Source organism: Oncorhynchus kisutch, linkage group LG17 (genome assembly GCF_002021735.2).
Source record: "Oncorhynchus kisutch isolate 150728-3 linkage group LG17, Okis_V2, whole genome shotgun sequence".
Lineage (NCBI taxonomy): Eukaryota > Metazoa > Chordata > Actinopteri > Salmoniformes > Salmonidae > Oncorhynchus > Oncorhynchus kisutch.
In genome coordinates, this window is record NC_034190.2 from 17,694,752 (window position 1) to 17,707,699 (window position 12,948).

Here is a 12,948-nt window from a genome sequence, read left to right on the forward strand (position 1 = left end):
GGTTGCAAACATTAATAGCTACCAATTTCTAGTCCCTTTTCTCCCTGCTATATCTTAGTTTTCCAATGTTTCACACAAGTCTATTATTCCTACAACTGTTTCAGTTATTCAATAGGTTTAATAGACTTACCATAGGAAATGGGTGTGAATCGCATAGCTGGCATCGCTTCCAATATATTGCTCAATCGACGCGCTTATAAAATATATTTTTTTCAGCATGGTGATTCATGGATTATTCAACAGGGATCGTCATGAAATTTGAGAAAGTTGTGTTTGGCAGCTCTACTTTCCAATACTAATGGGTTTTCTTGGGGCGTAGCCACGAGACGGTACCGAATATGCACGGTGTCAAGTTTCTGACACACTTTTTAAAGGTGGGGTAATTTACCTGAGAATCAGACACACTTTCATCTTCCAACAGGTGAGCTTCTGTTTGTTGCCTTTACCTCTTCATAAAAACATTTAGACAACTTATCTATTCATTCGTTTTTTGGAGTTTGTGCTATTCAAAATGTACCAACAACTATCAATTGTTTCCTATTCTCTCTGTTTTTGTAGCCTTCAGTCGAAACCGAAACAACATTTTGTGAATATCTATACAGTTCTCTGAATACAACATTTTTTCCGGATTAATGTACTTGGTATTTTCCACCTGAGGTGGGCGTTAGCTCAACTTGGTCTCAGAGCATTTCACATTATTCTGTAACTAAATAAGAGATACTCCATTTAGTGTGATATGTTATGTTTTGTATGGTCACCAAGGATACAAGTCAGTATCATTTCCCATTTATGTCGGAGGATGTTGGGGGGGATGCTGCTCCTTCAGATAAGTTTCTGTTTGCTAGGGCATAAGCATCTGCCTCTGATTCCAAGGGTTTCTAATTCGAATCCAGTGATAAAAAGTTGTTTTTGAGATTTATGTTTGAAGCCTTTCCAAAACTTTAACCATTACCTTAACCATTTGGAGTTAATGCCTAACCTTAATATTTCATCATTAATGCCTGAACTTAACTCTAACGTTAAAAATTCAACTTAAACTTAAACACTTTGCAACAACTTCGACATTTAAGAAACATTGATGAACATCTAATTAGGGTTAGGGGTTAAGGTTAGGGTTAAGGTTAGGAGTTAGGTTGAAGAGTTAAGGTTAGGGTAAGGGGAAGGGTTAGCTAACATGCTAAGCAATTGCAAAGTAGATAAAAGTAGTAAGTAGTTATAAAGTTGCTAATAAGCTAAAATCGTCCATGTTGAGATTCGAACACACATGCTAAACATTTGCATTATACGCTGACCTATCCACCCGACTAACCACCCTCCTTTCACCCTCCACTATGTTTAATAGCAGAGAAAACCCCCTAAATGATATTTCTTTCAACTTGAAATTGGACTTTTCCTAGAGTGACCCCAACATTAGAAAAAGTGAAACATCACCTTTGTTGATATTTCCATGAAAGCTGTGTGGGTGTGTGTTCATGAGGAAAAATATCGTACTTTTTGGAGAAATGTCCTCTGGTCTGATGAAACAAAAATAGAACTGTTTGGCCATAATGACCATCGTTATGTTTGGAGGAAAAAGGGGGAGGCTTGCAAGCCGAAGAACACCATCCCAACTGTGAATCACGGGGGTGGCAGTATCATGTTGTGGGGGTGCTTTGCTGCAGGAGGGACTGGTGCACTTCACAAAATTGATGGCATCGTGATATGTGGACATATGTGGACATATTGAAGCAACACCTCAAGAGAAAATTCCTTAAGGACAACAATGTCAAGGTATTGGAGTGGCCATCACAAAGCCCTGACCTCAAACCTATAGAACATTTGTGGCAGAACTGAAAAAGCGTGTGTCAGCAAGGAGGCCTACAAACCTGATTCAGTTACACCAGCTCTGTCAGGAGGAATGGGGCAAAATTCACCCAGCTTATTGTGGGTAGCTTGTGGAAGGCTACCCGAAATGTTTGACCCAAGTTAATGCTACCAAATACTAATTGAGTGTATGTAGACCTCTGACCCACTGGGAATGTGATGAAAGAAATAAAAGCTTAAATCATTCTCTATTCTGACATTTCACATTCTTAAAATAAAGTGGTGATCGTAACTGACCCAAGACAGGGAATTTTTACTAGGATTATATATCAGGAATTGTGAAATGTGAGTTTTAAATGTATTTGGCTAAAGTGTACGTAAACTTCCATCTTCAACTGTAAGAATATATCACTGTGTTGCCGTTATTGTTTCCCTTCATTAAAATGCATTCAAAACAACTGCCTGCACATTTCTGATACTTTCTTAAGCTATTCAAGTGCCATCTCTTGCTAAAAAAAATTATGTTTACACCTATGCAGTACCTTTAGTAATAATAATAATAAACCCCTGCTTTAGTAAAGAAATCAATTATTACAGGTGTGTTGTAATAAAAACGAGTGGTGTCCACTGATTAAATGCAGTCTTTCTGCTTTGTAAAGAGGGAAAACCCAGATATTCACGAAGTCTGTGATGAATGACAGGTTGTTTCTTCATGTAAAATAGATTTTGGGTTTAAAATTCAATTAAGCTGCTTTATTTTAGGGGTTTATAGAAGGCGGCACATTTTTGACCCTTAGGACAAGGGGAGTATACAGAATGTTAAGACTACACAAGGGGAGTATACAGAATGTTAAGACTACACAAGGGGAGTATACAGAATGTTAAGACTACACAAGGGGAGTATACAGAATGTTAAGACTACACAAGGGGAGTATACAGAATGTTAAGACTACACAAGGGGAGTATACAGAATGTTAAGACTACACAAGGGGAGTATACAGAATGTTAAGACTACACAAGGGGAGTATACAGAATGTTAAGACTACACAAGGGGAGTATACAGAATGTTAAGACTACACAAGGGGAGTATACAGAATGTTAAGACTACACAAGGGGAGTATACAGAATGTTAAGACTACACAAGGGGAGTATACAGAATGTTAAGACTACACAAGGGGAGTATACAGAATGTTAAGACTACACAAGGGGAGTATACAGAATGTTAAGACTACACAAGGGGAGTATACAGAATGTTAAGACTACACAAGAGGAGTATACAGAATGTTAAGACTACACAAGGGGAGTATACAGAATGTTAAGACTACACAAGGGTTAAGTAACCTTCCGTCTTATGTAACCATACCAAACATAACATATCATACTAATTTGAGTAATTTGGATTTACATTTACTATAATAGGTCTAGTCTATTAGACCAGGCTGGTTAATAACTGGGTTCTCCACTGTGCAAGGGGCGAAAATGTTCCACACACAAAATATAGTGACATCATTGGGAGAAATGGGACATGTCAGTACTAATCGAGGACACATATCCTGACATGCATACCATAGGTTATATATTGGTGTCACGAGGCTACATGTAACTACACAGTAACTACACTAAATGTAGCTTGTTTCCATAATTGCTACTCAACCTTTGTTTTATTTAGGCAGACAGCAGAGTTCTCTTTCTGTCCAGGACAGAGAGCAAGTTGCAATGGGGGACACAGAGAAAGGGAAGAAGGCTTTTGTCCAGAAGTGTTCCCAGTGCCACACGGTGGATGAGGGGGGACGACACAAGGTGGGACCTAACCTCTGGGGCCTGTTTGGCCGGAAGACAGGACAGTCACCTGGATACTCCTACACACAGGCCAACACCAACAAGGGTAAGGGTCACTCTGTGTGTGTGTCTGTGTGTCTGTGTGTTTGTGTGTGTGTGTGTGTGTCTCTGTGTGTGTGTGTGTGTGTGTATGTGTGTGTGAGTGTGTGTGTGTGTGTGTGTGTGTGTGTGTGTGTGTGTGTGTGTGTGTGTGTGTGTGTGTGTGTGTGTGTGTGTGTGTGTGTGCGTGATTACATGTGTGTGTCAGTGTCAATTTTCATAATTAGCACATCTGTATGGATGACACTTTCTCTCTTATCATAAGATTTTTGTATATATATTTTTTTAACCTTTATTTAACTAGGCAAGTCAGTTAAGAACAAATTCTTATTTTCAATGACGGCCTAGGAACAGTGGGTTAACTGCCTGTTCAGGGGCAGAACGACAGATTTGTAACTTGTCGGCTCGGGGATTCGAACTTGCAACCTTTCGGTTACTAGTCCAACGCAAGATAATCATAAGAGGAATGGTTTGACAATATCTCATGTAGTGGATACCAATGAAGTATTCAGAAATGTACAGTAGCAGTGTGTGATTGTTATTAGTGGAGCACAGGTACATTTCCACTGTGTCTTACAGTCTGACAGTCAGATACAGCTACATGTCTGGACAGGCAGGATAGACTGTCAGATACAGCTCCATGTCTGGACAGGCAGGATAGACTGTCAGATACAGCTCCATGTATGGACAGGCAGGATAGACTGTCAGATACAGCTAAATATCTGGACAGGCAGGATAGACTGTCAGATACAGCTAAATATCTGGACAGGCAGGATAGACTGTCAGATACAGCTAAATATCTGGACAGGCAGGATAGACTGTCAGATACAGCTCCATGTATGGACAGGCAGGATAGACTGTCAGATACAGCTAAATATCTGGACAGGCAGGATAGACTGTCAGATACAGCTAAATATCTGGACAGGCAGGATAGACTGTCAGATACAGCTAAATATCTGGACAGGCAGGATAGACTGTCAGATACAGCTAAATATCTGGACAGGCAGGATAGACCGTCAGATACAGCTACATGTCTGGACAGGCAGGATAGACTGTCAGATACAGCTACACGTCTGGACAGGCAGGATAGACTGTCAGATACAGCTCCATGTATGGACAGGCAGGATAGACTGTCAGATACAGCTCCATGTCTGGACAGGCAGGATAGACTGTCAGATACAGCTACATGTCTGGACAGGCAGGATAGACTGTCAGATGGAGCTACATGTCTGGACAGGCAGGATAGACTGTCAGATACAGCTACATGTCTGGACAGGCAGGATAGACTGTCAGATGCAGCTACACGTCTGGACAGGCAGGATAGACTGTCAGATACAGCTACATGTCTGGACAGGCAGGATAGACTGTCAGATGCAGCTACACGTCTGGACAGGCAGGATAGACTGTCAGATACAGCTACATGTCTGGACAGGCAGGATAGACTGTCAGATACAGCTACATGTCTGGACAGGCAGGATAGACTGTCAGATACAGCTACATGTCTGGACAGGCAGGATAGACTGTCAGATGCAGCTACATGTCTGGACAGGCAGGATAGACTGTCAGATACAGCTACATGTCTGGACAGGCAGGATAGACTGTCAGATACAGCTACATGTCTGGACAGACAGGATAGACTGTCAGATACAGCTACATGTCTGGACAGGCAGGATAGACTGTCAGATGGAGCTACATGTCTGGACAGGCAGGATAGACAGTCAGATACAGCTACATGTCTGGACAGGCTGGATAGACTGTCAGATACAGCTACATGTCTGGACAGGCAGGATAGACTGTCAGATGCAGCTACACGTCTGGACAGGCAGGATAGACTGTCAGATACAGCTACATGTCTGGACAGACAGGATAGACTGTCAGATACAGCTACAAGTCTGGACAGACAGGATAGACTGTCAGATACAGCTCCATGTATGGACAGGCAGGATAGACTGTCAGATACAGCTACATGTCTGGACAGGCAGGATAGACTATCAGATACAGCTACATGTCTGGACAGGCAGGATAGACTGTCAGATGGAGCTACATGTCTGGACAGGCAGGATAGACTGTCAGATACAGCTACATGTCTGGACAGGCAGGATAGACTGTCAGATGGAGCTACATGTCTGGACAGGCAGGATAGACTGTCAGATACAGCTACATGTCTGGACAGGCAGGATAGACTGTCAGATACAGCTACATGTCTGGACAGGCAGGATAGACTGTCAGATGGAGCTACATGTCTGGACAGGCAGGATAGACTGTCAGATGGAGCTACATGTATGGACAGGCATTTTAGACTGTCAGATGGAGCTACATGGCTGGACAGGCAGGATAGACTGTCAGATGGAGCTACATGTATGGACAGACAGGATAGACTGTCAGATGGAGCTACATGTCTGGAACTGCATACATCTTTCTTGAACTGCATTGTTGGTTAAGGGCTTGTAAGTAAGCACTTCACGGTAAGGTATACTACACCTGTTGTATTCGGTGCATGTGACAACTAAAGTTTGATTTGATTTGATACCTGAACAATAAAATATAACAGTAATCCTTAGTGTGGAGACTGAAACCTGAACAGTAAAATAGGACAGTAAGCCTTACTGTGGGGACTGAAACCTGAACAGTAAAATAGGACAGTAAGCCTTACTGTGGGGACTGAAACCTGAACAGTAAAATAGGACAGAAAGCCTTACTGTGGGGACTGAAACCTGAACAGTAAAATAGGACAGAAAGCCTTACTGTGGGGACTGAAACCTGAACAGTAAAATAGGACAGAAAGCCTTACTGTGGGGACTGACACACTGACTCATTAATATGTATATACTGCATTGCTCATCCTAATATTTATATATTTCTTAATTCAATGATTTTACTTTGAGATGTGTGTATTGTTGTGAATTGTTAGATACTACTGATTTGATTTGATTTGACTGACACACTGGCCAAAAGTTTTGAGAATGACACAAATATTAATATTCACAAGGTTTGCTGCCTCAGTGTCTTTAGATATTTTTGTCAGATGTTACTATGGAATACTGAAGTATAATTACAAGCATTCCATACGTGCCAAAGGCTTTTATTGACAATTACATGAAGTTGATGCAAAGAGTCAATATTTGCAGTGTTGACCCTTCTTTTTCAAGACCTCTGCAATCCGCCCTGGCATGTTGTCAATTAACTTCTGGGCCACATCCTGACTGATGGCAGCCCATTCTTGCATAATTAATGCTTGGAGTTTGTCAGAATTTGTGGGGTTTTGTTTGTCCACCCACCTCTTGAGGATTGACCACAAGTTCTCAATGGGATTAAGGTCTGGGGAGTTTCCTGGCCATGGACCCAAAATATCTGTTTTGTTCCCCGAGCCACTTAGTTATTACTTTTGCCTTATGGAAATGTGCTCCATCATGCTGGAAAAGGCATTGTTCGTCACCAAACTGTTCCTGGATGGTTGGGAGAAGTTGCTCTCGGAGGATGTGTTGGTACCATTCTTTATTCATGGCTGTGTTCTTAGGCAAAATTGTGAGTGAGCCCACTCCCTTGGCTGAGAAGCAACCCCACACATGAATGGTCTCAGGATGCTTTACTGTTGGCATGACACAGGACTGATGGTAGCGCTCACCTTGTCTTCTCTGGACAAGCTTTTTTCCAGATGCCCCAAACAATCTGAAAGGGGATTCATCCGAGAAAATGACTTTACCCCAGTCCTCAGCAGTCCAATCCCTGTACCTGTTGCAGAATATCAGTCTGTCCCTGATGTTTTTCCTGGAGAGAAGTGGTTTCTTTTCTGCCCTTTTTGACACCAGGCCATCCTCTAAAAGTCTGCACCTCACTGTGCGTGTAGATGCACTCCTGCCTGCTGCCATTCCTGAGCAAGCACTGTTCTGGTGGTGCCCCGATCCCGCAGCTGAATCTACTTTAGGAGACGGTCCTGGCGCTTGCTGGACTTTCTTGGGCACCCTGAAGTCTTCTTCACAACAATTGAACCGCTCTCCTTGAAGTTCTTGATGATCCGATAAATGGTTGATTTGGTGCAATCTTACTGGCAGCAATATCCTTGCCTGTGAAGCTCTTTTTGTGCAAAGCAATGATGAAGGCACGTGTTTCCTTGCAGGTAACCAATGGATGACAGAGGAAGAACAATGATTCCAAGCACCACCCTCCTTTTGAAGCTTCCAGTCTGTAATTTGAACTCAATCAGCATGACAGAGTGATCTCCAGCCTTGTCCTCGTCAACACTCACACCTGTGTTAACGAGAGAATCACTGACATGTTGTCAGCTGGTCCATTGGTGGCAGGGCTGAAATGCAGTGGAAATGTTTTTTGGGGGATTCAGATCATCTTCATGGCAAAGAGGGACTTTGCAATTAATTGCAATTCGTCTGCTCACTCTTCATAACATTCTGGAGTATATGCTAATTGCCATCATACATACTGAGGCAGCAGACTTTGTGAAAATTCTTATTTGTGTCTTTCTCAAAACTTTTGGCCATGACTGTTCATATAAGTACACATCTTCATCACAAACCATGTTTCTCACTGTCTCTCATTCTCTCTCTCTCTCTCTCTCTCTCTGTTCCTCTGTTGTAGGTGTAGTCTGGGAGGAGAAGACACTAATGGTCTATCTAGAGAACCCTAAGAAGTACATCCCAGGTACCAAGATGATCTTTGCTGGTATCAAGAAGAAGAAAGAGAGAGAGGACCTGATAGCCTATTTAAAGGATGCCACTTCATAGACAGACACACAACATGCACACACACCGTATCATACTGTACACACACACACACACACACACACACACACACACACACACACACACACACACACACACACACACACACACACACACACACACACACACACACACACACACACACACACACACACACACACACACCTCTCTAACACACACCTGTCATTCTCTACTAACTTACTCCCTCCCTGGTACACATGTTCTTCTGACACACCCAAGGACACACCTCAATACACACACAAACATACAGCACACACTACTGTACACTACCACACACACTACAACACACGCTACCATACAAACTACCACACACACACACTACTATACACACTACCATACACACTACCACACACACTACCGCACACATAACCACACACACTACCACACACACACTACTATACATGCTACCATACACTACCATACACTGCCATACACACTACCACACACGACCACACACACACGCTACCATGCACACTACCATACACACTATCACACACTACCATACACACCACCACACAATACCACACAATACACAGGAGGTTGGTGGCACCTTTACTGTGGAGGACGGGCTTGTTGTAATGGCTGGAGTGGAATAGTTGGAATGGTGTCAAATACATCAAATACATCAAACACATGGAAACCATGTGCCATCCATGTGCCATACATGTGCCATCCATGTGCCATCCATGTGCCATCCATGTGCCATCCATGTGCCATCCATGTGCCATCCATGTGCCATCCATGTGCCATTCCAATGTGCGTTCAAGACATTATTATGAGCCTTCCTCACCTCAGCAGCCTCCTGTGATACATTACCTTACACTACCATATACTAACATGAACAAACATACAGCATTCATCTTGGAGGAGGCTGAACATACTGAGAGGATTCTCCACTCGTATTCATTTGTCTTCCTGTTAATGTTTTATACTTGTTCTAGTGTTAAGGCATGTGCATTCTCACTTTGTTCTTGTTGATGTCTCTTTTAGAAAAGGTTGTTGTCTAAGAAAGTGGTTGTGTTTCTAATTACGGTTGAGGAATTTTCCAGAAAACTCTGAACAGATGAATGATAAAAATAGAGCCGTTGAAATGCAAAATCCTGAATCTTTCTCAGTCATGTAGAGTTGATCCTAACTTCAGATAGGTGTGTAATATGAGCTTGTGCATCATGCATACATTGGTGTGTGAAATCTCAGCAAAACCTTTGAGTACAGGGATCTCAAGTTAGAATTCAAACAAAAATATGCATTTGAAAGGGATACAGTGCCTTGCAAAAGTATTCATCCCCCTTGGCATTTTTCCTGTTTTGTTGCATTAAAACCTGTCATTTAAATTGATTTGGATTCCATGTAATGTACATACACAGAATAGTCCAAATTGGTGAAGTGAAATGAACATTTTCTTTCTAAAAAAACACAACAAAATCCGTAAAAGTGATGCGTGCATATGTATTGAAGACCCTAAATAAGATCTGCCATCCCACAGAGCACCATTGAATCCATTCTTAAAACATTTAAAGAATATGGCACCACAACAAACCTGCCAAGAGAGGGCCACTCACCAAAACTCACGTACCAGGCAAAGAGGGCATTAATCAGAGAGGCAACAAAGAGACCAAAGATAACCCTGAAGGAGCTGCAAAGCTCCACTGCGGAGTATCTGTAGTATCTGTCCATAGGACCACTTTAAACCGTACACTCCACAGAGTTGGGCTTTACGGAAGAGTGGCCATGAAAAAGCCATTGCTTGAAGAAAAAAATAATCAAACATGTTTGGTGTTTGCCAAAAGGCACGTGGGAGACTCACCAAACATGTTTGGTGTTCACCAAAAGGCACGTGGGAGACTCACCAAACATGTTTGGTGTTCACCAAAAGGCACGTGGGAGACTCACCAAACATGTTTGGTGTTCACCAAAAGGCACGTGGGAGACTCACCAAACATGTTTGGTGTTCACCAAAAGGCACGTGGGAGACTCACCAAACATGTTTGGTGTTCACCAAAAGGCACGTGGGAGACTCACCAAACATGTTTGGTGTTCACCAAAAGGCACGTGGGAGACTCACCAAACATGTTTGGTGTTCACCAAAAGGCACGTGGGAGACTCACCAAACATGTTTGGTGTTCGCCAAAAGGCACGTGGGAGACTCACCAAACATGTTTGGTGTTCGCCAAAAGGCACGTGGGAGACTCACCAAACATGTTTGGTGTTCGCCAAAAGGCACGTGGGAGACTCACCAAACATGTTTGGTGTTCGCCAAAAGGCACGTGGGAGACTCACCAAACATGTTTGGTGTTTGCCAAAAGGCACGTGGGAGACTCACCAAACATGTTTGGTGTTTGCCAAAAGGCATGTGGGAGACTCACCAAACATGTTTGGTGTTTGCCAAAAGGCATGTGGGAGACTCCCCAAACATGTTTGGTGTTTGCCAAAAGGCATGTGGGAGACTCCCCAAACATGTTTGGTGTTTGCCAAAAGGCATGTGGGAGACTCACCAAACATGTTTGGTGTTTGCCAAAAGGCACGTGGGAGACTCCCCAAACATGTTTGGTGTTTGCCAAAAGGCACGTGGGAGACTCCCCAAACATATGGAAGAAGTTACTCTGGTCAGATGAGACTAAAATGTAGCTTTTTAGCCTTAAAGGAAAACGCTATGTATAGCGCAAACCCAACAACTCTCATCACCCGAGAACACCATCCCCACAGTGAAGCATGGTGGTGGAAGCATCATGCTGTGGGGATGTTTTTCAGAGGCAGGGACTGGGAAACTGGTTAGATTTGAAGGAATGATGGATGGCGCTAAATACAGGGAAATTCTTGAGGGAAACCTGTTTCAGTCATCCAGAGATTTGAGACTGGGATGGACGTTCACCTTCCAGCAGGACAATGACCCTAAGCATACTGCTAAAGCAACACTCGAGTGGTTTAAGGGAAAACATTTACATTTCTTGGAATGGCCTAGTCAAAGCCCAGACCTCAATCCAATTGAGAATCTGTGGTATGACTTAAAGATTGCTGTACACCAGCGGAACCTATCCAACTTGAAGGAGCTGGAGCAGTTTTGCCTTGAAGGATGGGCAAAAATACCACTGTCTAGAAGTGCCAAGCTTATAGAGACGTACCCCAGGAGTCTTGCATAGTTATGCACGCTCAAGTTTTCTGTTATTTTTGTCATATTTCATTTGTTTCACAATAAAAAATATTTTGCATGTTCAAAGTGGTAGGCATGTTGTGTAAATCAAATGATACAAGCCCCCATTTTAATTCTAGGTTGTATGGCAACAAAATCGGAAAAATGCCAAGGAGGTGATTACTTTCGCAAGCCACTGTATCAAGCCACTGTATCAAGCCACTGTATCAAGCCACTGTATCAAGCCACTGTATCAAGCGAAGTCTTTGCTGAGCTCCTGCTCACTTTCTTTATGTAATTGTTGAATTTCTTTCTATTTAAAATGAGTCCTGAGCTGTACATTGCTGCTTTGCTCTGAAATGTTTACTACTCTCTCAAATGGGTTTCATCCATAATTGCCGTCAATTTTTACCTTGTTTTTAAAAATCTATTCTTGTTAACGTCAGATTATGCAATGCCTTTTTTAAATTCTAAGTTTTCTTGTAAGGAAAGAAAATATGCATGGTTATAGACATCAACAGGATAGGCCTAATAGGCACTACTGTCCATTGGGAATGCATTGGCAAATTCAATGCCAACTCTGGAATATGAACTGCAAGAACTAAAAATGACCAGCAGAGAGCAGCATTTCATCACAAGAGAGAGCAGACAAGACCTAGATGCAAAAACATGAACCATACCGCCTCCTAGAGGTCAACTGTAAGAAGTGATAGCATATCTGCAACAAACTAAGAAGACATTCATGTGATTATCAGTCTCATTTTTTAATCAGGAACTATTACAGTTGGAGTCATCTTTACAATGCCTTTGTCAAACATTCCCTTTCTCAGTGTAAAGAACGCAACATGTTTGCCGGGGCGGCAGTGTAGCCTAGTGGTTAGAGCATTGGACTAGTAACCGAAAGGTTGCAAGTTCAAATCCCCGAGCTGACAAGGTACAAAATCTGTCGTTCTGCCCTTGAACAGGCAGTTAACCCACTGTTCCTAGGCCGTCATTGAAAATAAGAATTTGTTCTTAACTGACTTGCCTAGTAAAATAAAGGTTAAAAAAAAAAAAAAAATGTTTGAGTTACATTAGTGCAGTGGTGGAAAAAGTACCCAATAGTCATACTTGAGTAAAAGTAAAGATACATTAATAGAAAATGACTCAAGTAGCAGTAAAAGTCATCCAGTAAAGTACTACTTGAGTAAAAGTCTACAAGTATTCAATATACTTAATTATTAAAAGTAGAACTTTTGCTGTTGTCCAAATACTTATTTTCCACCATAATTTGCAAATAAATTCATTAAAATCCTACAATGTGATTTTTTTGATTTTTTTTCCTCATTTTGTCTGTCATAGTTGAAGTGTACCTATGATGGAAATTACAGGCCTCTCTCA

The 12,948-nt window shown here is 42.1% G+C and overlaps 1 protein-coding gene across 1 annotated transcript; it reads left to right on the forward strand.

The window, feature by feature from the left end:
* The first annotated feature begins 328 nt into the window (after positions 1-328).
* Positions 329-8,507, forward strand: LOC109908435 (cytochrome c iso-1/iso-2-like). The gene is made up of 3 exons (XM_031794935.1): positions 329-421; positions 3,473-3,688; positions 8,275-8,507. The coding sequence occupies exons 2-3, from the start codon at positions 3,520-3,522 to the stop codon at positions 8,418-8,420; spliced, it is 315 nt and encodes a 104-aa protein (XP_031650795.1). The 5' UTR covers positions 329-421; positions 3,473-3,519; the 3' UTR covers positions 8,421-8,507.
* The last annotated feature ends 4,441 nt before the right edge of the window (positions 8,508-12,948 follow it).

What these genes read in the sequence shown, in the direction of transcription:
- LOC109908435 (XM_031794935.1), top strand. Translation starts at nt 3,520, where the DNA reads ATGGGGGACACAGAGAAAGGGAAGAAGGCTTTTGTCCAGAAGTGTTCC. An exon ending in ACAGGCCAACACCAACAAGG is followed by an intron (nt 3,689 to 8,274) that starts GTAAGGGTCACT and finishes CCTCTGTTGTAG; the next exon opens with GTGTAGTCTGGGAGGAGAAG.